At 50.8% G+C, this 26,659-nt stretch overlaps 8 protein-coding genes across 8 annotated transcripts; 6 read left to right on the top strand and 2 right to left on the bottom strand.

The window, feature by feature from the left end:
• Positions 1 to 286: 286 nt before the first annotated feature.
• Positions 287 to 4,378, bottom strand: CMQ_6821 (nacht nucleoside triphosphatase; the record flags this gene model as incomplete). Its single annotated transcript, XM_014320507.1, has 2 exons — positions 287 to 3,535; positions 3,590 to 4,378. The coding sequence occupies 2 exons, from the start codon at positions 4,376 to 4,378 to the stop codon at positions 287 to 289; spliced, it is 4,038 nt and encodes a 1,345-aa protein (XP_014175982.1).
• Positions 4,379 to 8,705: 4,327 nt separating this feature from the next.
• Positions 8,706 to 11,877, top strand: CMQ_6726 (hydantoinase/oxoprolinase; the record flags this gene model as incomplete). Its single annotated transcript, XM_014320412.1, has 2 exons — positions 8,706 to 11,004; positions 11,066 to 11,877. 2 exons carry the CDS (start codon positions 8,706 to 8,708, stop codon positions 11,875 to 11,877), a joined length of 3,111 nt encoding a protein of 1,036 aa, XP_014175887.1.
• A 1,899-nt stretch (positions 11,878 to 13,776) lies between these two features.
• On the top strand, positions 13,777 to 14,541 carry CMQ_6786 (acetoacetate decarboxylase; the record flags this gene model as incomplete). The annotated part of the gene is made up of 1 exon (XM_014320472.1): positions 13,777 to 14,541. One exon carries the CDS (start codon positions 13,777 to 13,779, stop codon positions 14,539 to 14,541), a length of 765 nt encoding a protein of 254 aa, XP_014175947.1.
• A 1,700-nt stretch (positions 14,542 to 16,241) lies between these two features.
• On the bottom strand, positions 16,242 to 16,916 carry CMQ_6769 (uncharacterized protein; the record flags this gene model as incomplete). Its single annotated transcript, XM_014320455.1, has 1 exon — positions 16,242 to 16,916. One exon carries the CDS (start codon positions 16,914 to 16,916, stop codon positions 16,242 to 16,244), a length of 675 nt encoding a protein of 224 aa, XP_014175930.1.
• A 4,187-nt stretch (positions 16,917 to 21,103) lies between these two features.
• CMQ_6834 (uncharacterized protein) lies at positions 21,104 to 21,943 on the top strand (the record flags this gene model as incomplete). The annotated part of the gene is made up of 2 exons (XM_014320520.1): positions 21,104 to 21,528; positions 21,583 to 21,943. 2 exons carry the CDS (start codon positions 21,104 to 21,106, stop codon positions 21,941 to 21,943), a joined length of 786 nt encoding a protein of 261 aa, XP_014175995.1.
• Positions 21,944 to 22,206: 263 nt separating this feature from the next.
• Positions 22,207 to 23,304, top strand: CMQ_6698 (short chain dehydrogenase reductase; the record flags this gene model as incomplete). The annotated part of the gene is made up of 2 exons (XM_014320384.1): positions 22,207 to 22,211; positions 22,593 to 23,304. The coding sequence occupies 2 exons, from the start codon at positions 22,207 to 22,209 to the stop codon at positions 23,302 to 23,304; spliced, it is 717 nt and encodes a 238-aa protein (XP_014175859.1).
• A 725-nt stretch (positions 23,305 to 24,029) lies between these two features.
• Positions 24,030 to 24,326, top strand: CMQ_6507 (uncharacterized protein; the record flags this gene model as incomplete). The annotated part of the gene is made up of 1 exon (XM_014320193.1): positions 24,030 to 24,326. The coding sequence occupies one exon, from the start codon at positions 24,030 to 24,032 to the stop codon at positions 24,324 to 24,326; it is 297 nt and encodes a 98-aa protein (XP_014175668.1).
• Positions 24,327 to 24,359: 33 nt separating this feature from the next.
• On the top strand, positions 24,360 to 24,719 carry CMQ_6564 (uncharacterized protein; the record flags this gene model as incomplete). The annotated part of the gene is made up of 1 exon (XM_014320250.1): positions 24,360 to 24,719. One exon carries the CDS (start codon positions 24,360 to 24,362, stop codon positions 24,717 to 24,719), a length of 360 nt encoding a protein of 119 aa, XP_014175725.1.
• Between the last annotated feature and the right edge of the window lie 1,940 nt (positions 24,720 to 26,659).

Genomic DNA, 26,659 nt, shown 5'->3' with positions numbered 1-26,659 from the left:
ATGATGCGTTTCTTGTAGACCATCTGTTTCCTGGACTTGATATAGACGGACGAAGAAAGGCATGTAAAGCTGATTGGACTAGTTAATTGTAGTATTTGTCAAGAAACAGACAGCGATAATTTCTGCATTGTTACGTTGACTCGTACGTTGTCGTCAGAAGCGAAAAAGTTATAACAGAAGAGACACAATACACTGATTTGACTTTGTTTACAACGCGTCACGGCGAGTAACACAAGGTAATTAGACATAGGGACATCTCCCAGCACTATTTTGTATCCTTACTCGGTCACCTATGAAAATCTTGGACTATATACATGTACAGTGATAGCAGGTCGCATTTGAAAGGTGGTGTAGGAGCAAATGCATCGTATTTCATCTGTGTACATAAAGCTCGTTGTTCAAGGATCTCAGAAGAACATCCGAGCTCACTACTTCCTCCGCCTATTGGTGGCAATCCTTTTGGCCGCACCTCGTTGATCCAGGCCTTAAAGCCACCTTGCTGATTGCGATCTGGGATCCTCAAAGTCTTCTCTGGCGTGTTGACACAAAGATGGCCGTCATCAATATACCAAACTTGTCGTTCATAGAAGCTCATTTGTAAAAATAAATTGTATAGCGATACGGCGTAGGGTCCGCCAAAGAGGTTGCGATAAAAGCTTTCATGTCGTCGCAATGCTCCCTCGGCCTCCCGTCGCGTTACCCCGCTGTCGTCTTCAAGAAACGTCGCCATAGCTTCAAGCATCCTTTCCGGTAAGCTCGCCTGCTTACCTAAGGCCAATATAGCGACCCGTTGCACATATGCATCCGCATCTTCAAGCTTCGCCGCCACAGCTTCAAGCATCTTTTCCGGTAAGCTTGTCTGCTCGCCCAAGGCACGAATAGCGGCACTTCGCACATATGCTTCCGCACCTTCAAGCTTCGTCGCCACAGCTTCAAGCATCCTTTTTGGCAAGCTCGCCTGCTTACCTAAGGTCTTTACAGCGCTCTGTTGCACATATACATCCGCATCTTTAAGCTTTGCCGCCACAGCTTCAAGCATCCTTTCCGGTAAACTCGCCTGATTACCTAAGGTCCTTACAGCGCCCCGTCGCACATATGCATCTTCATCTTCAAGCTTCGCCGCCACAGCTTCAAGCATCCTTTCCGATAAGCTCGCCTGCTTCTCTAAGGCCATTACAGCGGCGTAGAGCACATGTGCATTCGCATCTTTAAGCTTTGCCGCTACAGCTTCAAGCATCCTTTCTGGTAAGCTCGCCTGCTCACCTAAAACCTGTATAACAACCTCGCGCACATCTGCATCTGCATCTTCAAGCTTTGCCGCCACAGCTTCAAGCATCCTTTCTGGTAAGCTTGCCTGATCACCCAAGGCACGAAAAGCGGCACTTCGCACACCCGCATCTGCATTATTAATATTCGCTGCCAAAGCCTCGAGATTTTCTTTCCTTGACAGGTTATTAGGGATGAATTCGGCGGCGTTGTCGGCGGCCTGTTGGACGCCTAAATCTGCGTTTTCTCGCACCGTCGCCACGGTCTTTGCTTGAACTTCTAGGACAGCGGCGGCTGCTTTTTGCAGCTCATAATTTCCGTTATTAAGAAGGCAAGCTACCTGCTTAGCAAGATTCGGCGTAATCGTTTGCCGACTTTTTATTGCACCAAGAAGTACCACTTTCTCCTCGTCTAATGCATGGGATAGAGCAGCTACAAGTGCTGCGTCCGGAGCCTCTACTTCTCTTGCTAGACGTTCGTTCTTGTAGACTTTGCTTTCGAATAGAAACCACTTGGCCAGCCGCTGTTCCAGGCCCGGCCTGCTTGTAGAGTTTCTCGAAACCTCACTCAGGCATTGCATGACTAGTCGCTGATGTGCAGGACCTAACAGGTCGAGTGGTTCCTGGTCCAACATGTCGAGGAACTGCTTTTCATGGCTGGTTGCGTCAAGTAAGCCAGTAACAAATCGCCACATGATTTCGTATTGTGCTGTGTACTTGTGCGTCTGGAGGAACTTGACAGGATATGTATCCACGTGTGTTTGACTGTCGAGAGACAGGTATTCCAGAGATTTTCCGGTACGCCATTGTCGCACAAAATACCGCGCCGCAAAGTATTCTTGAAAGGTGAGGTGTATGAAGTGGTAACTTCGGTTTCTAGCGTCAGAAGTCCGGAGAAAGGAGAGGCATGGTAGTGTCTTCCTGAGTAATATTGTCTCCCTGGACATCTTTGGCATGGACTTAAGATATTGTTCTGAAAATTCGATGAGTTCGTTCACCAGTCCATTGAAAGCAAGATTTTCAAGGAAGCAAATCTCATGTTCGACAATGGCCTCGACGTCTGAAGATCCAATCTGGGAAGATGTCACGAATTCCTCGTTGTGTTTTTTGCTCATCCGCACGGCGTCCTTTTTCCATAAATTCAGCTCGATCGCTTTGTACATGCCAGTCATTGTATCTGGTGCCGTGCCCTGGTCCAGGTCGTCCCAGGTGTAGCATAGCGCGTCAAGTTGAATTGGGACCTGCACGAGTCCCCCGATGAGCCAATGGCCTTTGATAAATGATTGAACCTCGTTGGTCTTTTGACAATCAATGTTGCCCGTTGAATCGCTGAAAGCTCTTTCGATATAGTCCTTTACCTGATCTGGGTAGAATCCCATAGTTTCCAGCTCGAGGTCAATAGGTATGTCGGCCGGAAGGGTTCCAGACGGGCGGGACGTGATGATAACGTTGGGCTGTTTCAAAAGAGTGTTGAGAAAACGGGACATGGCGGCATCGCCTGTCAAGTCTTGAGATACTTCGTCCAGGCCGTCGAGGAGAAACAGAGTTCTATCGCTCTTGGTCTCCACTGCCTCGTACAATGCTTTTGCGAGCTCCGGCATGTCCTTTGGGAGAGAGAAATATTCGTGGTTGAAGAGATCTTCCAGGTTGTATTTCGGCGAACGACGTCTTTCGTCCAGTTTCAGATTGCGCAGAGGTACCCAAAGTATGCGGTCAAACAACTTGCTCCATCCTGCCCATGTGCCTTGGGTGAATTCAAAAATAATTTTCTTGCACAAGGTGGTCTTCCCAACTCCCGCCCGCCCTCGAATCAGTATTTTTCTTGGTTTTATTGGCTGGCCCTCGCGTCCCTTCCGTAAGTCAAAGAGTGTCGCCAGCTCCACTTGAGTCGTCTCACTGGATGTCGAGACCCACCGTCGAGACCACATTGAGAACGGGGATGCCTTTTCTTCCTTTGGGCGACCTGCTTCTTGTTCAGACATTTCCACAATAGAAAGATTGATGTAGCACCGATCCATCAACAGTAACTCGCCGGAGAGGCGTTCGATCTTCAGCCTGTTCCCGGTATAGTGCTTGTCCCGTATCCAGGCGTCGGCCCTTTCAAGTGGGCTTCCCACACGAATCTTTTCGACAATCTCGCTTATCTTTCCGGCGACTTTCTTATAATCAGGACATTCAGGGCTGTGGAATTTGTTCATCAAGAGGTGGGATCGATCGAGGGACGTCGGTTCACGAACGATGTCAAGAGTTCCCTCGAAATCACCGACGAGCTGAACAAGCATTAGTCGTTTGAAGAAGCAAGAATTGGCGTTTGTGATGCTTACAGGCTTATTTTGGCGGAACAGAGGTGGCAGCCAAGGAAATGCTTTGTGTGGCAGGCTCGTCACCTTCTGCTCGGAAAAGGTGAAAACGTTGCAGGGGTGTTCCTCGTCTTGGCAGAGCCGAGTGAAGGAGCGGACGAGTTCCTGGAGATCAAAGGTTGGTCCCTTTACACTCCCAAGCAGCTTGCTCAATGCTTTGCCTTTCAAGAAAGCCCGAACCCGGAGACCCGGCTCTGCCCAAGCAGCGATGTCTTGGAAGGAAGTCCCTCGGAACGGCGTTGAAAGGAAGACGATGCCACGCACGGCAATTCTGAATTGATGATAATTGCTGTCTTTGAAATCTGCCAGCACTAGAGCCCTCGCTAAGATGATACCCCCGAAACATGACGCGATAAAGACAATCGGCCTGTCGCGTCTTGCATTGTCTTTATAGAGCTCCACGTGGATACCTTCGAGCAGGCTCCGAGAACACTCGTCGAGGGCCTTTGGAACCATGTCTCTCGGCTGATGAAGATCGGCAGGCCAGTCGCATGTAAAGATCCGGACCCGAGCTACCTGGTCTGGAAGCATGCCTGGGTGTAGCCAATTGACCCACTTGGCTTCGTTCTTGAGATCTTTGGAATCTCTCCATGTCCATGTGTCTCTCGACGTCGTGTCGAGACCATGTATGGCGATGATGTCGATGTCTGTGTTTGTATCGTCCCGATGGAGTTCGACTTGCGTGAGACGAACACCTTTCTGTGTGGGTGTGCTACCCGAAGAAGTTTCTTTGGAAGACATGTTCGTGTTCATGAAAGCGTTGAATATCGGTTTGCGGAATGTTTTGGCGATTGTGATAGTTGGGGAGCGAAGAGTCTGATCTTGGTCGGCAGAGTTGGGCGAGGTTGGGCTAGGTTGGGCAAGACGAAGTTTTACCGGAACAGCGGGTTGGTTAACTCACAGAGATTCCAATAGCCAATACCATCATCATGTTGACGTGCCGTGGCACTATAAGTCCGGGCTGCACTGACCAATGGCCGGTTAGCTTCTGGGACAAGTCGTACCGAAGTAGTTCCGGACGGGGAACTCGTGGCAGTAGCATACGTCTTGATGTTGTGGCTATCAAGACACTACCGAAATAGAAAAGTTCAGTGGCACGGATCACAGAATCTTCATCACAGAGGTTTTCTTTTAAGAGATGTCTCTTGCACTCGCTAGATACGAAAGCGCCCGTACTTTCATGCGGTGGGGCTTTATTTCAAGTTAACCCTTTTTTGGCACACACAGACAAGCTATGGTTTCATGAAGACTAAAACCCCTAATAAATCAGTTTGCTTTGGCTTCATCTTCATGTGCCGTATCGTATTGTACTATTATGGCCCGCACAAAAGTCACCGATCTCTGAAGACTTCCAAAAGGCCTTGATCAGCTCGCGTTGCCAAGAAGTTGCCGGACGGACGGCTAGGTAGCGATGGCAAAAGATGGACGGGTTCCAGACATCAAGGTGGCCGTCAAAGATGAGGCCGCCTGCCTCAGTCGGGTTGCAACCGGCAGTGGCAACATCCCAGGGCTACCCGAGCGGGCAGTACGTGCGAGGGTGAAAACGTGCACACCAAGGTCGAAGTTGGGGCCTTCGCGGTCGCTGCCCCATTCGAGGGCGATGATGGCGTCCCGTGGCCGGCCTGCCCTCGTGGATGACCGCCTGGAGCCAGGCCATGGACCCCGGCGGCGTGCTGAACTGCTACCACTGCTTTGCGCCCGACTGTCTGTTCCGGGCCAACGTACCGCGGTCACAGTGGCACATGGCTCACGGAGAAGAAATGGGTAGCGTGGGAAAGAGGCTGGGTAGGCGGCTAATTATGGCTATGGCGTCGCAAACAAGTGGAGAAGAAGTACGGAACAGTACAAACTAAACTTGTAAAGGCAAAGTCCCGGAAAACGTTGTGCTTCTGTGGAAGAAATACAGGACGTGCAGCCTGGAGATAGTCCGGAGAATGTGCTTTTGCCTTGCGACGACAGCGGCCGTGGTCATAAGTGGAAGGTACACGGCTTAGCAAGGCTCAATTAAGCATGGTTCGGAAAAGCGGCTGGCATTATCTCGTACGATGATACTCTCCCAAACGTACCCCGTATGTCTCGCATCAGGCTGCACGCCCCTTCGGCCATCCCGTGTTACAGTTGCCATTGGCAGATAAGCCCACGGACGTGTTTGCGGTGCGAGATACATTCACCTACCTTTTGTAGATACAAGAGGTTGTTTCGACACGGGGTTCGTGCAATTGGCGATGCCAGAGATCTGTATCCCCAGCCAGCTTGTATGGGAGACGTGATCGATTGCCATGATATTTAAGTAGCTTGAATGGGACGTGTAACACGTCTTCGTCTTTCATTCCTCGCAGTTGACTACAAACAAAAAACATGAATTCATACCTTGTAAAGTCGAGGGAGCCCGGCCTCTATTCGTTCAGATCGACGGAAAGCCTACAGTCTCTCTGGGTGTTTCTCCCACCTGTCTTTTTCGAGAGGGCAAGATCATCTCTCGACGAAGCACCAACTGCACCAAATGTGTCAATATTTTGGCTGTCCTTGCTGATCTTGCCGAGACCAACGTCCCTTCTGCCGAAGCAGATCACCTTATACAAGGGCTCGCGCGTCGCCAAATTTATAAAGGCCACCGGGACTTAGACTCGGAATACTGCTCGAAGTACGACCTTGAGAGCTGCTCTGAGCTTGCTACCCATTGGAGAAGGAGGATATGGTGCGAATACACGGCGGCCAACGGATTGGGCCGAGAACATACGGCCAGGTTCATGCCTGAAGATTTCGATACGACGGAATGGGAGCATCAGCTCTGGGCATTACAGAAGCTTGTCCACAGCTTTTCCGGGACCAGGAATTCTGCGTCGCCTTATTATCCAGCGAAAAATGGAAAAGAAAGGCGAATGACTACGAAAGCGATGTGTTCTGCGACCCGAGGAAAGCGCACACTCACAAAGGTACCCATGGTATGGTCAAGGGATATAAGCTGAATGCCATGCCACCGGATGAAACCAAGCCCACAACCCCCGAGCGTGCTACTTCTAGCAAGGCTAGCAAACCAGGGAGACGTTGGAACGGCGATGCGAAGGAGCAAAAGAGACCTACGAAGCAAGAACCGCAATGGGACAGCAATTTGCTGTCACCCACATCGTAATATTCAAGTGACGGCAATAGTCTGTTTGACAGAAGTAGCCAATACGTTTCCACGCCCTCTACCGGCTATACTATCCGGACGGATGATAGTCGCCAATCGAAACCGAGGGCCCGGCGGGAGCGTCTCGAAGAAACTGATACCGACACAGTCTACAAGACTCCCACAAAGTCTAAAAGCATCTCGAAACCCATATCCATCTCTGCCATCGATACAGGACACTGGGTCTCGTCCGATAGCGATGGGGAAGAAGAGCAACCCGCATTTCCAGCAAAAAAGAAGTCTCCAGCAGAAACACGGCATGAAGAGAATAGAGAACGGCCATACTTGGACCTTCATACGGGTAGAAGAACTACTGATATACTCAAGGTCAAACGGGAGGAAAGCACTTGGAGTGAGACTCTATCTTGCGAAAAGAGGAGTAAGGTTCATGTGTTTGTGAAGGCTGAATGCCCGTATAATTTATTTGTCCATGGCATTGAAGTACTTCAACGAGAAACAATAGGCAAGTCAGCGGCTCCGGGCTACATCTACTGCTACCGCCACAAGGAAGAAGCTCATGACAGCTACTTGAAAATTGGATACGCACAGTGTCCGCAGATAAAGGAGAACGGCATCTATAACAGAGCTACCGATGTGCTCAGAGTCAAAGACAAGATTTACAGCAAGCCGAAGATACATCCCCCACACGAGCCACCGCCGGAAGTCAGGCGCAGATACGCCAAGTGCGAGAAGGATTGTGGCTATGAGGTTGAACATGCGTTCAGTTACGCAATGCCCTATGGCGCGCTCAAGATGGAGTCACTCATCCACGCCGAGCTCCGCGCCTACAAATATTACGTCGAAAACTGCAATCTGTCCCCGCCCAAGTGCTGCAGCACAAAACATCGTGAGTGGTTTCGGGTCGATGAAGATGTGGCACGGGAAACAGTTCTTAGGTGGCAGAGGTTCAGCGAATGTGAACCATATGCGGAGGACCACATATTGAAAGACGAATGGAATGACAGAAAAGAAACGGCAAGAAAAATTGCTATGCATGCTTCAACCAGTCTCGATTTCGGTCGTTGGATGGATGAAAAGCTCAAGCAAGTAGAGGAAGCGGGCATCAACGAATATTCGACGTGGAAATCCAAAGTCTCACACGGAGAACGACGTTTACAGAACGTCTGTCCCAAACAAAAAAGCTATCAAGAGTACGAACGTTAGAATTGGTGCAGAAACCGATGCGACGATTTGCCTGTTAGATGGCTAGACCGAGTTTGGGAAGCAGTAGAGAGACCAGGGCATTTTGGTAGATAGCGTGTTACGCAGGTTGTAAGATAGTTAGAACGAGAACTGTTATGAATAGAGGTCAAGACTATTATCGCAATCCTACAGACATCATCCCTTGGCTATACACTCTACAAGACAGATCCAAGGTGACTATGGAGTAACACGAGACAAGGGAGCAATAGAGGTTCTGCCAGAGTATTCGGTTCACTTGGTTAGTGCGGCTAGCTTTGTCTAGGGCTATGGCGTAGTAGAAACGGATAGCCGAGAAGGCGCATGAGGATGTTGTACGGAGTACTCCGTAGTTGCAATAACCACGTGACAAGCGGCCGGCAGACAAACGGCAGGTGCGTGTCCGGACCGAAGGCAAATCGGTGGCTTTGCCTGTTTCTCTGACATTGAGACGTACCTGCCGTTTAGTCAATTCAACAGGCCAGATCGACCAAATGGAAAAAGGTGACAGCTTGGACCCGAAGCCGTTTTTTCCACATCTTCACGACGAGCCAAGCACGGAAATGCGCGCAAGCCTATGCCATCGGCTCGCCGTTATCGCGACGCCAATCTGCATCAGTAGTCAATCAGGTCCGACCGATGATCGGCATGGTTTTACGACAGCGGACGGACCTCTAGAAGGGCGGGTGTCGCCAATGATGGTATCGTCTGAGAGTCAGTCCTCTACAGATGCACATGCGCAACCTGTGCAAGCACACACATCACCCAGCACGCACCCAGACCACGGATGCCATGGCTGCGCACTTTTACCGTATCGGCGTCGATGTTGGCGGTACCAACACGGACGCCGTGATGCTGGACGCGCTGGCACCACGAGAATCGGCAGATCGCGGCGTGCTGGCGCTGCACAAGACGCCAACGACGAGCCCGGACGTGACGGACGGCATCGAGACGGCAGTGCGGCGGGTGCTGACGGACTCGGGCGTACCAGCGTCTGCGGTGGCTTGTCTGACGATTGGCACGACGCACTTTATCAACGCCATCGTGGAGCAGGACGCGCGACGGCTGTCCAAGGTGGCTGTGGTGCGGCTGTCGCGGTCGTTTACGAGGCAGGTCCCACCATTCTCCGACTTCCCGCCAGCGCTGCGGCGCATCCTCGACGGCGGCTGCTGCGTGCACGTGGATGGGGGGCTGCACATTGACGGGGCGCAAGAGGCGCCAGTGCGCGAAGAGCAGGTGGTGCAGGCATGCACGACGATCCGGGAACGCGGGCTGAACGCCATCGTGGTCGCCGGCGTGTTCTCGCCCATCGACGACCGGTTCCGTCAAGAGCAGCGGGTGCGCGACATCATCCGGTGCGAGCTGCCCGGGGCCGACGTCGTCTGCTCGGCCGACGTGTCGCAGCTCGGCTTCCTCGAGCGCGAGGACGCATCGATCCTGAATGCATCGATCCTGCGGTTCGCCCGACGCACTATTCGCGGCTTCCGCGCCGCCATGGGCCGCCTCGACTTGCACTGCCCCCTCTACCTGACGCAGAACGACGGGACGCTCATCGATGCCGCCACAGCGGCCCGGCTGCCCATCCGGACCTTCTCGTCGGGGCCGACTAATTCGATGCGTGGCGCGGCCTATCTCGGGCTGTCTGACCACGAGGCCACGGCCACGCTTGTCGTCGACATTGGCGGCACCACGGCCGACGTTGGCGTGCTGCTGCCGTCGGGCTTCCCACGCCAGGCATCGGCCTATGTCACCGTGGCCGGCGTCAACATCAACTTTGCCATGCCACACATCGAGTCGATCGGCCTGGGCGGCGGCTCTGTCGTGCGAGTAGCCGGTGATGGTAGCTCAGACCCGGTCAAGGTTACGGTTGGACCCGACTCGGTCGGTTACCAGCTAACGACCAAGGGAACCGTCTTTGGTGGTGATGTGTTGACAGCCACAGACATTGCTGTGGCAGCTGCCCAGATGGCGGGCAAGAAGGCCGACGGGGAGAACGAGATTGGCAATTCCGACCTCGTGCGTCATCTCAGCCCAGCCGTCGTGGCGGCGGCGCAGGCTCGCATCCAGGCCATGCTGGAGGCCGTAATCGACAAGATGAAGACGTCACCGGCGCCGTTGCCAGTTCTTCTTGTCGGCGGAGGCTCTGTGGTGGCACCAGCAGCAGCGATACTAAAGGGCGTCAGCCGCGTTGTCTGCCCGCCCTTTCACGCTGTGGCCAATGCGGTCGGTGCGGCCATTGCCAAGGTTGCTGGCACCGTTGATGCGATCCAGAGCACGGCCGATCGTACGACAGACCAGCTACTGGACCAGGCCAAGGCCACTGCTATCGAGCGTGCCGTCGCTCTTGGTGCCCGACCCGAGTCTATCTACATTGCCGATGTCGACGTCATCCCGCTGCAGTACGTGGCCAACCAGGTGCGCGTGATTGTCCGTGCAGTCGGTGAGCTGTCTCTCGAGGGAATTGAAGGAGTGGCACGAGTCGAGCAGGTGGAGGATGAGGAGAACGAGACGGAGGTCGGCCAAGAAGCAGACAAGGTCGTGCTAGACATGGTGGAAGATGAGATCACAACGGAGACGGCCAGCGACCCCCTTACGTACTGTCCGACAGTGCGCAAGAACCCGAGCAGTGGCATCCAGGAGTGGCTGATCTCCGAGACGGACCTCGTCTGGCTGGCCGACGGCTGCTACGTCCTCGGCTGTGCCGGTGGAGGCACTCCCTTCAGCGACGCTCTGCGGATCCGAGATCAGCTGCGGGCAGGCCACTGCATCCGCGTGATTGACGCGTCCTCGCTGCGCGACGATGCCGTCGTTTACTGGGGCGGCCACATGGGCTCGCCGGCGGTGTCGAACGAGCGCTTGGCCAATGACGAGACCGAGCAGGCCGTGGCGGAGCTCATGGCGTATCTGGGCCACAGCAAGATCGACGCCTTTATTGATTTGGAGATTGGAGGTGCCAATGGACTACAGGCGTTAACGCTGGGCTCGACGAAGTATCAAGATTGTCCGGCGGTGGATGCTGATTTTATGGGTGAGTGAGAGTGGAGGTGTATGTACAGGTGTTTTGATCACGTGACTCACTAACACCACAGGCCGCGCATATCCGACGTACTGGCAGACGACGCTGAGCGCATACGAAGATGACGCGCTGGTGCCGTGCGCGATCTCGTCAGGAGATGGGATCACAATAATAATGACACGTACCAATGGCGACGAGATTGTGGACCGGGCGCTACGAGCATCGTGCGCCCAGATGGGCTCGCGCGTCGGCATGGCAGCGCGGCCGACGACGAAGGCAGTGATCGAGCGCTGTGCTGTAGCGAATACGCTGTCGCTGGCGTGGCGGGTGGGCCGGGCGATTGCGCGGGCGGCGGCGACGAACACGACCAGCACGGTGGCCGAGCAGATGATTGAGGAGTGCGGCGGCCCGGACGCGGCCAAGGTGCTGTTCCGCGGCAAGATTGTTGCTGTCGACCGGCGGCTGCACCTGGGCCATTCGTACGGCGAGATCCGGATTGAGCAGATGCAACAGAGCGAGCTGGAGACGACAGCCGAGACGCAGCATGCGGCCGTGGCCACCGGCGGCTCTGTCACCATCCCGTTCAAGAACGAGAACCTCTACGCCCTCCACACGGCCGAAGACGGGCGCCAGACATACCTCGCGACCGTGCCGGACCTCATCTCCGTCATCGACAGCCAGTCGGGTCGCGCGCTCGGCGTGCCCGAGTTTCGCTACGGCGTCATCGTCACCGTTATCGGCATCGTCTGCTCGCCGCGCTGGACCGAGACGGCCAAGGGGCTCGAGATCGGCGGGCCGGCTGCCTTTGGCTACGATATTCCGTACACGGCCCTGGGCACGTACGTGAAGCCACGAAGCGTGATTGAGGAGTACGGGGCGATGTAGATTCGGAAGATACGACTTGAGGTTCAAACAGTGTGCTTATAAGAGAAATACTCTACCCCTATGTTCGGCCTGCTACAGCATGGTAGCTGCCTTGCCAATCGGAGGAGTGGTCGAGATAATCCAGAATTCATTAGCTACATATAACAGACTTTACGAACGAGGTGAGAGACGTACCGCGGACAACGTACTTGACGGTACCACCTAACTGGGCGGATAGTATACAGGCCACCGTTTGCATACGTTTGTTTTCTGGTCGAGGGGCGCCACAGTAATGTCAGCCACTGTATACGATTTTATCGCGTTGGGGTCATGTACGGGTTGTAAGATGTGTGATTATGGGCAGTTTGGTAACCCGGGAGGGCATAAGGAGAAACGGAGAGTATCTGTCAAATGGTATATATACTGCGAGTAAGACGAGATTGAGTGACTGCGGATCCCAACCTCTTCTTGGATAATCCGACATAAACAGCCCAACAAAGAACACGGGTTTTGTCATTAATCATATAGAAGCGTGTCTGTGCTGCCTCTGCTCTGGTCTGCAAAAATTTTTGTTCATTCAGAGTGTTCCTCTAGCATAGCTACGATCGTTTTGGCAATCCGTGTACTTTGCATCCGCAAAATCTAGAAGCGAGCATAGTTTGACTATATACATGCTTACTTCATACTAAGGTTAAACGACAAGATCGCATTACCGTTCTACCAGCTCTTTTATAATCTTTTCGACTGCTTGGCTAGGGATTCGCTCCCGAAAGGTTCACGCTTCTCCACGTCACCCACAAGAAGCACGGCCAGAACCTCTGGCTTATCACGGACGGCCTCCCTATGAAAACCGACGATACCTCCAACCCCGGCGCTGGGACTCTATGGCGTAGCCTAACCGACAGTTACATTTTAAAAGCGGACCGTGCTAGAGCGAGCACGCCCATACGCCTTACCTAATTCAGCAATATATTCCACATGGTGCATAAATCACTTCGTGATCCCAGAATGATAGCCTTGTTTTTTTTGACAAAAGCCTCGACAGTAGGGCTTGGAATGTCTGATGCTACATGTTGGGCGTCGGCCAAAGAGGCGATCAAGGCGACCGAGAAACGTTGCGACGACGCGAGTAACCAATCATGCATACGATAGACATATCTGAGCAGTTGAGGATAGCACGTTTCCAGGAGAGCACGGAGCATAGCTTTTCGTTTCCCTACTGTAGCAGTCGGATCTAGCTAACACTCCGTACTCCGACCATCGATGACGACAGTATGGAGACCTACTTCGGAGTTCGGAATACTATGTTGCACTCCGTACTCCGGTCTTTAAGGTGGATACATTTTATGAAATTACTCCTTATGGTTATGTCGATTTCAAGATCAGCACTGCAGCGGCGAGCTGACTTACTCTTCTTCAGAGTAAGCTTAGAACTGTGCTTCTAAACTAGGATGCTAATCCTACCCGATTTTGCTATGTCTCGCAGAGGCATATCCCTTGTGAAGATGGCCTGTGTCAAAAAGCATGTCCTGAGGCTGTGTGCCTTCACAGCACCAAGCTCCTGCGCTACAAATACAAGTACGGAGTATAGGGTACACGAATGTATTCACACCCAACCCCACAATAAGCCGCTTTTGACACGTATATTTGCAGGAGCAAGTGTACGAATTCTGGTCGGAAAGCTCGGCTGTCGCAGGCTGGATTGGTGACGTTTGCCTTTAGTGCCATGCGGAATCGCGGGTATAAGATAGTAGATCAGTGCAATGAATGGAGAAGCAAACATTATAAACAGCGAAGTTCTGTCGTTGTCCTTTGTCTTGCCATTTTTTCAATCATACACAATAAGCTCACCTTTTAGGCAGCTATTAACCAACAAAGCTGATCGACTTTCAACGGGAAAAGAAACGGCAAAAAAAAAATATGCCTTTCGGGCACATCAAGACTAAGGAGGTGAACCATGGAATCCCCATACATTCTCCACCATATCCCCATACAGCGGACGAGTTTTCAGATATCGATTGTCTGTCCATAAGCTATTTCACAAAGGCAGATGCTCTTGCTCCTATGATTCCTGAAGAGCTGGAGATTGACGACGAGCCCCTTGTTATCCTCAATCTCTTCAAGTATGGGACCACCCCGATCGGAGCGTACACCGAGTTCGTCCAGCAGGTTGAGGTGCGATGGGAAGGCAAAAAGTACCTTTGGACGATGGAGCTCATTCTCGACAACCAGGGTGCCATTTTCTCCGGTCGTGAGAAATATGGCATCCCCAAGGTCTTTGGGAATGTGGTCTGGGATCCCTCCTCCACAAAGGGTGTCCCGTCCGGGTTTTATACCGGCTATGTTGAGCGCCCCGTCGGGGCTAAGATTGTACAGCTGGGGTTTAAACCGCAGAAGAAAGTTCACGGCCTTCAAACTCTCCCAGACAGTGATCAGATGAGTCTTCACTTGCGCTCGATTCCGTCTGCAAATCCTGGCCAGCCTCCGGTGGTGCGGGAATTTGTTCCTCTCAAATTTCGTTTGACCGAAGCCGAGGTCTGGACCGGCATACCATCTGTTGGCTTCACTGGGATGTCGGACTTCGATCCTGTCCACAAACTGCCTGTTATTCGTTATGGCAGCGCTACTCTCTTTCGTCACGCTTCAGCGGTTCTCGACCCCTGCCTCCAGACATACGCAATCTGAAAAGCAAAAAGTTGGAAAGTCGAAGAAGACATGTACACACTTTAGATAGTTTCTGTCTAAGAAGTGGTAGACGGCTACCAACCTTCTTTCTTCCTCGTTGCTTTCAATTCATCACAGCCTCGGCGCTAGAGACAATTGACGAACAGCAGCATTGATAAGACGTGTAAATTTAGCCAAAGTTAGACGACTGAATCTACCTACTATGTGGTTTGAACATTAGGTAAGCAGCGAGAAAGAACGGTGAGCAAAAATTGGACTTGCAGGGAATCGAACCCTGGACCACTCCCATGCTAAGGGAGTATTATACCACTAAACCACAAGCCCAATAATGATGTAATCGGGGCACTAACGCTAGCTCTATAATGGACCTGGCCACGCGAAAACCTTGGCACCAGAAAGTAGACTGGGCGATGCTAAGCGGACTTCAAAAGCCGATGGCGATTTAGGAGAGGAGGGCGAAGTGCTTGGTTTCGTCGACGTAGTAACTAATGAGGCTCGTTCGGAGTTCCTCTACTCAGCTCTACCCAGAGGCGGTCGGCGTGTCGCTGGGATCGATCTACGGCTCTGGCATATGCTGTAAGGCGTTTCTGTCAACTTCATCTAGTATATTATTGACATTATCCAGGCGCGCTGGCGGCCCCTTGTGCATTAAGGGAGCGAATGTTACTTGATTACACAAGTTGTTGATGCAGCCAACTAGGTCGCGTTCATCGAAGGTTACATTGGTGGCAGAATCTCTCTCCTAGACGTATTCTAGCAAGCCGTGAGTTGATATAACGGCGAAGACGAAGTGCTACCATTCAGCACCCCCCGGCCACGTAAAAAGGCCTGCAAACGCCACCGAGCAGCTGGTACCGGCTTATAGGCACCACTTCGAGAAATCGATTTGCTCTTGCCACAGCTCTCGTTAGATCTTTTGGAGCTTTTTCGGAAGCTTTGGGTCGCTGGTACGATTCAGAGAGGGCAGGGTCGTCCCCTATGACTATGTGGCCCGGAAGTTGGTGTTGGGATAGTCTTCGGGGATCAAGCGAGGAGGAAAAAGAGCTCTGACCAACTGAGCACTAGGGTTGGACCTGACGGCCTGGCCGGTAGCGGTGCTCTTTAAAGTATTGAAACTCCAAAACAAGGTCCACTGCCGTCATCGTTGGTGCATTAGGTCTTAAGATCCTAGTGGGGCTACGCAGGGGTAGCGAAGGAGGAGTGAATATATCTCCGTCATAAGGTTAAATTAAACTGAATTAAAGAGAGAAAAGCTATCTGTATAAGAGGCTGAAATTCCTCCTTATGTACATAAAGTATACGACGTAGCAGGGGTCCAAACGCCGTCAGAGGGCGCCGAAGGTCATGAGAGGGAGACGAAAATGAGGCTTTTCAAGAGTAGGTAGCGTGATCGGGTTCGGGATGCTAGCGTTACAATACCGACAGGCCTAGGTTACGGGATGTCCGCATGTGATGCTAGAAGACCGACTTGTATTTCAACCCAAGTGTTTATTGGCGTCTATCGCTCTCGCGGGATGTATCTACTTCTTCCTTAGCATTTCGTCTACTCCCGCCTTACCCTATTCGGCCTCCTGCTCCTTAAAGTGCATTACATCTTTACAAACCCTGCGCCTTAGCTGTAGGCTTACACATCTTAACACCGTCCCTGCTGATTCACTCCTTATCTCAGCATCTTGTACGTTATCTCCCAGCTGATGGATTTAATGCCATGTTAGCTGGTGCTCGTTCTCGTTTCGTAAATGCTGCCTTGCTGCCATCAAAGCCTTTCCAAGCTGATTCTCCCCCCAGTGCTTGCGGAATTGCATGGCGTGCTTCTCAGTGTAACCAATGCCCCAAACCGGGTCCCGTGACGCTGCCTCTACCAGTAGTCGCTGACCTGTTGCCAGCAACTTGTTTTTAAGCTTTGGGTTATGCCCGAACTTGGCAATGTTGCCGGCCACCACCACATCACTCTTAACAGGATCCCAGTGACAGCTGGTAAAACCCTCAGTCAGCTTGCCCATTCTCTTCTGCTCCTTAGGGCTATCAGCGGACATTATTCGCCGTTGGGTCTCGCGGTCACCAAAGCGGCCGGCCTTGCAAATCATCATAAACTGCTCCGCGCAGTTGAATGTGATGAGGTCATCGTGAGTCTCTGCAGGCTGGTCATCGGGTTTCTGGCCAATCAATACTGCAATTTTTTCTCTGGAAACTTGGAAATTGGCTGAGAACCACTGGCAGAACTCTCCGTGGGCGGCATCGGGCATGTAGAAGAATAGGGGATTGCTCTCATCGATACCGTCGGATAAAAGAGATGGAGATGTAGCAGTGGTTTTTGCTGACTCATGGTTCCTGGAAGGAGATAGCGCCTTCTTAACTTTCTTTGATTTGCACATTTGGGTGTCTGTGTCCTAAGTGAAATGCGGGACAAAAGATAAGTTTCACGAGTAGGGAGAAATATGAAGGTATTCAAGTCGACAACAAGAAAAAAATAGTATGGCCGTTATGTGTGCCCCATAATTTTTGAATGATTGAAGTTCCCCCGTGACCAACAACCGTTGTTTGTATGAAAAAATATCGTACTACTGCTCGGCTGACTTCTCGAATCCTCTGCGCATGTACAGAGTAAATAAGATACTTCTCTCGAGCGCGCTCCTTTTAAGAATTTGTTTCGTGCTAGGGCCACTGTTCTGCATTTTAGCCAATCACAGGATCACATGGATTTGTTTGCCAGAAAGGCAACATTGTGGCACATTCCCGTCTTTGACACAAATCCGTCATTTGGTATGTATGAGAAGAGTGAGAACGGTATTGCTACGGAGTATTTTTCTGTGTATACGGAGTAGTCTCGTTAAAAACAGTATTTTTGTGTCACGTTACCGTGCAATGCTAGCATATATTCCCTTCCTATTGTTCTGCCAGCAAATCCACCACATCAGAGCTCGAAAACGAAAAGCACTGCAGAGTGCTTGCCCCATTGGTGAGTAAAAAGCCATTTCCTTCCTCGTTTGCGGAGAATGCATATTGAACCGACAAAGAACCACCCCTTGTAAGCAGGTGTCTGTTCGTGATATTGTTAGGCCTGAAAAGGGCAGGAGAGAGGGAGGGGAGGAGGAGGGGTATCAACTACCCCTCCTCCAGTCCCTCTCTCTAGGAAAAAAACTTGGGAGAATCAACATCGTTTTTACCAGTAGCCGTCAAGGCTGGTTTTGTTGTCGTTTTTCCTACAGTTGAGCTTCCCGTCTTTCACTAGCGATCTAGGCAGGGATTCGAGAGTTGTTTTCCTGCTGAAGCACCCCCTCTTTTCCTTTTCTTTCTTTCCAACCGAACAAAACCACATTAGAGAAAATCGACAAAACCCTGTGAATAACAGCACTTCACCGTCTGACACAAGAACACACACTAGAGGAGTATATTAAAGAAGAAAGGTTGCGTTTGTGGCAGCTGCAGCACTAGGCAGACGTACTAGCGAGCTTGGAGGAAGGCTTTACAAGTGTTACGCAGTACACTGACGAGACTACATCTGAGGAAAAAGAAGACGTGACAAGTAAGACAGAGAGATTAGGGAGTAGTGTGACGGGTAATACTATAACGTTTGAACTAGAAGACCGAAGAGAGACAAGAATGTTGGACTTTCGAGGTACATTTGCGGGAGGAAGGGGGGAGGACCCCGATGAAACCTGGAGGATATCGACAACTATGTCGTGAGAATGTGTGAGGGGCAGACTGAAGTGGTCAAAGAGCAAACACGAAAGGTCCGTTTTCGTGTCGGGCTTTAAGGGCCTGCCAAGGAGGAGTGGTATCTGGGATTGTCGACAGCGAACCGAGAGTGGTTCACGATGGTGGCACTGTTCTAGACGGATTTCAGACTCCGTCCTCAGGAAGATCGTCGCCAAGTGGTAGACAAAGTGACTAATTTTCACCGCGAGGTGGGAGAGAGTCTGCCGTCGAGGCTGGATGTTGTCGTTTTTCCTACAGTTGAGCTTCCTGTCTTGCAATATCGTCGGGAAAGTTTAATTGATGGTACACATTGTCTAGTTCTTTGGCGATGTGGCAAAGGGTGAGTATAGCTTGCTGAGTGTTCAGAAAGGCCGGCGGCAGACGGCGTCTTGTTCGACAGCACCAAATGATTCGCTTCCAATCTTCAGAAGGCCAGTAAAAGCGGCGAATCTAAGGCTCTTGTAAGGACTCGATTGCCGAGTTCGGAATATCTTGTACACGATGGCTACTGCTTCGCACTGCGCACGATGCTGGGCATATGCAGCACAGTACTCAGCAACTTTGCGGTCAGGGGAAAAGTAGAACATGGCAGATGAAGCACTGAAATCGGAAGAGGTGGGAGACCACAATGTTGTGGTGTCAGCGATGTTGCCATGGCTGTCGAACAGACCCGATACCCTGGCCTCATCGATACCCTTATACAGATTTGTATACCCAGGAGTCGACCTTGAGGCGAGTGCCTTTACCGTTGCGTATGGCACAGAAGAAAGTTGTGTCGATTTGTTGAATCAGAATCAGTCATATATAACCCTGCCTACCCTGATGGAAGATATGGGATCCCTCCATTTGCACATGGTGCAGGTGGTATGACCATTCAACATGATTTCTATGATTGGGAGGGACCAGCTGTCGACGAGTTTTTTCGGTGGCTTGATTGGCCTGATCCAATTGAGGATAACTATGCGCGCACTCTCTCTTTTGACTGCTTCTGTATTTCTTCCAACCCCGCAAAGCGCTGCCTGATGGTATCCTTGGTCCAGAAAATACAAGACTGTGAGAGCCGGATGTCGCGGAAAATATGATCCGTGATTTCTTCTTTGATAGACGGTGCGATGCCGCATCTTTCCAGGCACTCGAGCCACTGTTAGTTGTCATCTTCCCATGCATCCCTCATCTTCCAAACTCGCCCGAGAAAGTCCAGAAATGATACCCGTAGCCCTCCGTCGTCAGGATCAGTCTCTCGCTGTGGCCCGTCTTAAGGCCATGTATCCCATATGTCAATAATTTTCCGAGCGCTGTCGGTATTAAAGCCAACATAGACGACTGTCTGAGGGGAAATAAGATGTCTGGGAATTTTGGCGAACCCGACATGTTCTGAAGGAGAATAATTCTCCTCGGGAACATCAATCGGTATGTTCTGGTTGTCACTGTCGCTAGAACGTTTAGAAGTCTCCGATGGATGCGCACAATCCCTGCTTAATTGCTTGTGTGGACAAGCCCTTTTTGGGCCTGTCTCTTCTCGTCTTCTGAAGACAGGATTGCGTACTCCTCAGACATCGTGATGAAAGCTGTTAAATTGTCATACCACCTGCACCACGTGCAAAAGTAGGGATCCCATACCTCTAATTAAGGTAGGCAGGGTTATATATGACTACTTCTGATTTCAACAAAAGCTCCGATTATAGTTCGAGAGCACTCAACAAGCTGAAACACAAGTCGGCGGGGATCTGAGAATTGCAAAGACAAAACAAGTTCTCAGAGTTCCGGGGAGATAATAAAAGAGAGTTGTAGGGGTACTTAGAAAAGAAGCACGATATTGAACGATAAATGGAATCGAAAAGATTCTTGGGCAGGAAGAGTTGATGAAAAAGAAGATGGTGAGGTAAAAAGAGAAGAGGGGCAAAAATATGTTTCGGCGATATAAATATTCTAAGTGACTCTTACTAGTGTTAGCGATCAAATTAATTTGTAAATGACTTCGTCAATCAAACCTCGGCATTATGCTGTCTGTTCGGACCTTATTAAGTCGTTCCTTCCCATTATAGAACGAACTAATACCGGTATGTTTCCTGTGTCAGACTGGGTATTGTATTGCCTATTCAGCCCTCGGTGTTTCGGTCGGTCCTTCCTATTTTGTTACCAGTTCGCGTCGTAGTGTTCATTTTCTTTCGCACGAGTACCATATCGTGTTTCATTACTCATGAAAACTATCCCTGCTCGGAGAAAAGAACAAAGCCACTCTAGAATCATTCATTATCAAAAATAGTGATACAACCTTGATCTACACGCGCTATGCAATTCCGCAAGCACTGGTGAGAGAACCGGTCGACAGTAAGTCAGCTTTACAGAACGAGAATGAGCACTAGCCAATGTGGCAATAATAGAAGAAATCTGCTGGGGGATAATGTATAAAAGGGCCGAGGTGAGGAGCTGTCTGCAGGGACAGTGTTGAAACCAGTACCAATGCCGAATTCTTTTCCAGTATGCTAGGCAGAGATTTTTATATACGTTTGCATTCAAATCCCCAGACCAGCAAATTTAGCAATCCTACTGAAGGAAACAGGCGTGCTCGGCAACGTCCTGCTCTTACCAATCAAATATCACAACACGTGTCAGTGCACGTGTTATACCGTATTGCTTAGACCCCGCTAATTACAGCCTCTACAGCGTCAGATCGGGATATTCAAATGGCCGAAAAATCCACAGCATTTCAACGATTAAGAATTAATTCCCAAATCCGTTCCTGAATCTTTTGACTCTTGCCTCATTCAATATTCTCATGTTCAATCGTAACGCAACGATGACTGATCTAAGTCTGGCAGAGTATACACTCTATTCCTCTCCCTTTTCCCTCTACTCTCAGATGGCCAGGCATACAGCCCTTCTTGGCCCCACAACCCTTGACGCAAGGCCACCTAAGATTATCGCGCTCCGATTTGTAAATCGCGAGAGAGAAGAGAACCTGGGCGAGGAGTACCTTGTCCGGGTGAACCCTAAAGGTCAGGTGCCGGCCATGACAGGCAACGTGCTTGAGCAACCTCTGACCGACAGCGAGTCTATCTCACTCCACCTGGCCGAGAAACACTACCCGTCCATGCTACCGATACAGCATGCAGCTGTCATCAGGGGCCTTCTCGACCAGTTCCATTCCATCCATGGTCAATCGTTCAGCAACAAAAGACCGACAGCCGCGATGGTGCAGCATAACCCTTCGCCTGTGGAGGGCTTTCTCAAGAGGACCGATCTCAGCCCAGAATACCGCAGAGCTCTTGAGACCAAACTTTTATTGTAAATAGCCCCTCTGCCTTTATTGGTCTGTCTACTCTGACCAACACACCCCAGTCACAATGAGAACAATGGCGTGGCTTTCCACCCCGATGTCGTGGCCAAAGCCAAAACAGATCTGCAGGCCATCTTCGCAGAAATTGTAGAGCAGCGCAGGCAGAATGGCACCTATGGACGTTCTGATGAATGGATATTTGGAAGCAAGGTTGGCCCGACCGTGCTTGACAGCCATTTACTTCCGCTCGTGTTGCGCTGCGTCGACGCCGAAAATTCGGAGCTCGTACCCGAGGAGCTGCAGCACTGGGCCACGGACAAGGCCAAAAGCCCGGCGTGGCAAAAGGTCATGCATGGCAGGCCAACGCGGTGGGATGAGTCGATGGGCCGCATCGAGGACATGGAAGACATGAGATCCTGGTAAGGATCACTATAAGATTGATATTTCCGGGACGCTTCAGTCGATCAATGATGCTTTTTCATCTTAAAGTAGTACGCGAACTGTCACATGCACGCTATTGTCTGTTATTCCAGGCTTTGAGGCGTTACAACGGTCCCATTCGCTTTGTGCTGGATATTGTGCTCGTGATACAGCAACGCCAGCCTAAAAGCTTAGCTGGTACACAGTCCTCTTTGCGTAAACGGCGAAATTTAAAGTACGGGAACAAACGATAGTGCTACAGTAAAATGCGGTACGGACAATTGTACACATTCTGCTTATATCACCTTCGTCGACGGAGCTCGGGACCTAGGTTCACCGATCTGGCATTGTAAGATCGGCTTAATAAACGCCGGTGTCTAATAAGCAAGTGCCCAGATGCAGTGCGGATCTTCACTCACAGTCGAGCATTGGTAAGCATGAGCAGTTTATAAAGGCAGGACAGTTCGCCTTATATCCGTATATTTTATTTCAAAGTCATCAGAAACACCACTTGCATTGCACTCGTAATCACAAGATGGTTGCCATTCAAACTGTTCGCGCGTCTAACGTCCGCATTGCGGAGCTTCCTGGGGGCCTTGTTGCGCTCTTCCTTGGCGCCACGAGCGGCATTGGCCAAAGCGCCTTGCTCCAGTTTGCAAGATACGCCGTGCGGCCCCACATCTACATCGTTGCCCGCCACGCCTCCGCGACAGACGATGCTGAAGGAGCTCCGTGCGCAAAACAAGGAGGCCGTGTACACCGTGATTGAAAAGGACGTATCGCTAATCCGCGAGACCGACGATGTCGTTGACTTTGTCAAGACTCGCGAGACGAAGCTAGACCTCCTGTTCGAGTCGGTCGGCTTCATCTCCTTCTCGGGCCGTCAGGAAACGGCCGAGGGCCTCGATGCCTCCATGTCGACGCGTTACTACAGCCGGCTGCGCGCTGTACAAGGCCTGCTGTCGCTACTTAACGAGGCCTCAAGCCCGCGCGTGGTATCGATCCTCGCCGGCGGGCAGGAGGTCAAGCTGAACGACGAGGATCTGGACCTGCGCAAACCCGGCAACTACTCTATCGCAAACGCAGCATATCACTCGGCAACCATGTTGACACTAGCATTTGAGCATCTCGCTCGCGAAAATCCGCGCATCAGCTTCGTGCACGCATTTCCGGGCGTGGTGGCGACACCTCTCTTGTCGAGAGGATCGACTGGGATCAAGCGCCTGCTGATGGCCGGCATCGTCCAGCCCCTGGTCAGCCTGTTTTCCCTTTCCGTCGACGAAGCGGGCGCTAGGGCTCTTTTCTACCTGACTAGCGACCGGTATTCGTCCAGCGGCAGTTTAGTGCCACTAGCTGAGGATTGACAATCAGCTTGCTGTAAGATCTCTTAGTACTCAAGTTTCTGTACCTTATAGTATGAGAAAGAAACACCTACACAGATTGGCGCAATTGGAGACCACGGTGATGCACAAGATATCTTGCTTTTGGCACCACGGAGGCTGGCCACCCCTGCAGGTCAATCGTTGATTCACCCAGCTACCGATAAATTGGGCCCACAATTTAAATTAGCGAACCCCTCCTCATGAGTATTTGCTGGGTTATAGACCGGGAATAATAACAAACGGTTACATAAGCTCTGATGTCCTTTTCTTATGTAGTCCCTTTTACTCTATTTTTCTGACCATGAGACTACAAACATTACGCGTCTTGCACCATGTCTTCACGCGTCTCGGTCATCGCGGTCTTCTCTGTAACATTCAGCTTGCTCCTCTATAATGCAATCACTCGCTATAATGAGTCTAAAATACCTTCGCATGCACCACTCATCGCGACTTTAACAACGTTTTACAAACTCTTAGTTGACTTGGGTCATGTGCCGCCGTCTGCTCTGGTTCTTCTCTCCTTGTTCGACATAGATGGAGGAATATGGGAGCATCCTGCGAATAACATCAACCGTGCTGCTGCCGTTGCGAACGGGTTTAACGATGATGTCATCACTTTAGCGTACCGTATTCCATATCTGGTTATCGGCGGCTATCCTATGTTGCACTATAATACCGAAGCGCTTTAATATCTAAAAGAAGGTGATATGGCAAATGGGGAGCAAGAAGAGAACCAGGTCGGACTGCAAAATCTGGAGGAGCAAAAACTACTGTCGACGTCGGAATCAGCAAAGCCCGAAGACGTAGATGACCCACAAGGCGAGGGTGCAGATCCGTGGGAGTATGCTCACGACCCGACGTTTGTGGAGAACGACAACTTCTGGACTCGCAATAAAGCGCTTCTTTTAACCCGCGGCTGGGTTTACGGCACGCATCTGATCTATGACCTAGACAAGCGTACGCTATCTCAATTCTCTGTCTCTGAGGCTGCACGAAGTGACTGACATAAATAAGAAACAATACGTGGATGGCATGACATGGACGAGGGCGACTGGTCAGACGCAAAGGCATACCCGATGACGTCACTGCAGAACCCACTCTACGTGTGGATTCACGACCTCTTGTCGCTGAAGAACATTCCCATGGAGGAAGGTTTTTTGCCTCCGCCAAACCCCATAGATACTCCATATCCATGGGAGGATAAGACTCCGGGTCGGGAGAGGTGGTGGAATGAAACGCTGGTGTATGACGAAAAGAAATACGGGTTGAGAGACATCTACATAGCGCAAGGATGGAGAACAGACAACCTTACGGAGGCGCAGGATGCGTATCTGCCTGTTTGGGAGAGATTGGAGCTGAACCGGCAGAGAGCTGTGGCCAACTTCGGGATAAAATAGTTCGAGACAGCTAGGGAAATGTGGCTGCAGACCTTGCCGGAGGTACCTGACTCTCCCTATAAGACGCAGGCGGGCATTTAGGTTGCCATTGCTTTAATGGCATGAAGGAGATATATAAGTACTCGCATGCCGCTTTGTGAAATGTAATGCAGAATCAACTGCTTTCCCCGCTTCTAATAACGGAGCTACAAGATCCCAAAGTATAAGACGCGCATGTCTGTCTCTTGTATCTCCAGGACTGTTGAAATGTCAAGACCGCCTGCATGAGCGGCAAAAGTAGGGGCCCTTCACCTTCTGTCGTGGTAGGTAGGGTTATACGGTTTGTGAAACTTGAAGTGTCTTTTATTTTGAGAAGAAGAGTATATATAGAAGATCCTTTATTCGCCAAGTGAGCAGTAAAAACCGGGGAAGAGACACCAAACTCTTGTACACTATTCAGGGCAATAAGTAGCATGTTAAAAGACTTGTCACAAAAAATTGACAGTTGGGATAGACTAGAAAAAAGTTGCTATCTCTACAAGACCTGTTATACTTTAGTAATGCGCCCAAACTCTTCCTCTGAGCGGAATGCATTCTTCGATGTGAAGGTACAAGCAAAAAAGAAATACCGATCCAGGCAGGGATCGAACCTGCAATCTCTTGGTTCGTAGCCAAGCGCCTTGCCATTTGGCCACTGGACCTGTTGATTGGTCAATGCACAGCTAAGCGAGCCTAGGATTTCTCTCCCAGGAGTGTCCGGAATTTTTGGTCGGGATCCCGAGGTAGGGCGAACAAAATCGTTGATTCATTATATACAGTTGCGGCAACACATTGAAAAAATGGAATGCAGGGGATGTCGTCTAACTAGGGAAACAAAATTGCCCTTTATCTCATACTATGCAGTGATGTGTTTACCCGTACAACTTCATCCTCCTGGCGTGTGGTTTGCAGCACGGTTCAATGTGTTCTTCTGAAGGGGTTGTGCGTAGAATGACCCACCCGACTGTTCTCCCGAGCCTGGCCCCACGAAGCTTTCACAATGGTTTTGTTATCATCGTCGAGCTGCAGATTCATGGGATCACCCGACCTCCCCAGAAGATCCATCACCAGATTAGATTGAGTTCTGACGGCGAGCACCGCATTCGCAGTCAGGAATCCATCAATCTACCTACGAACAATAGTCGCTCTCAAAGGTCTATGAGCGTACTACAAGGCTTACAATTATCCGGATGTATAGCTCACAGAGATTACCGTCAGGCTTAGTACGACGCAAAGGCACCACCTTCACGTTGCAAAATAGACGTACATAAGTAGAAATCACAAGAAATCGATGTTTCATACCGGTGTTCACCAGATACACGTTTTAACGCGATTCCAACGAATTTAGTACTCATACGATTATTCACACTTTGTTACCATGCCTCATAACAGTTCTTCAGCCGCCGCTCAGCCCAGAGCCTCTAAGAGCAACAACACGGACGATATTGACACTATAACAACGGCCAAAGGTACTATCCTGGACATCACGAGCAGACTGGGTGCCCAAGAGCGCCAGGTTGATGTGTTCTAAGAAGAAGTATGTGCCAAATTAGTGGCACAGGAGAGCCTCCTCATGCAATTCCTGGCCCGTCCCCCAGCCGAGGCACCGCCGTCACCCACCCCGGCGGCCCAGGCTGCGACGGCTTCCAAATGCCAACCATCGGTACTCCAGCTATTACCAAAACATCCCCTGGGCTAGCTTAAAAAGGGGCAGATGCTGTTTACTAAACCAAGCACATTTGGAAACCCCTCTCAGTCGGCCGCCAGCATCGCCAACAGAGTTTCTTAGGAGCCTCTTCTACCGCCTAATGTTGAGAAATAAAAAAGAAGTTCCAACGTCACGCTTGTACATCCCGTGACATAGGCCTTTCAGCATTATTAGCATCCCGAGCCTGATCACGCCACTTGCTCCCGAAAAGCCT

The sequence above is a fragment of the Grosmannia clavigera genome (assembly GCF_000143105.1).
Source record: "Grosmannia clavigera kw1407 unplaced genomic scaffold GCSC_108, whole genome shotgun sequence".
Taxonomy (NCBI): Eukaryota; Fungi; Ascomycota; class Sordariomycetes; order Ophiostomatales; family Ophiostomataceae; genus Leptographium; species Leptographium clavigerum.
Note: the sequence above shows the minus strand (reverse complement) of the source record. Positions and strands in the feature narration are given on the sequence as shown.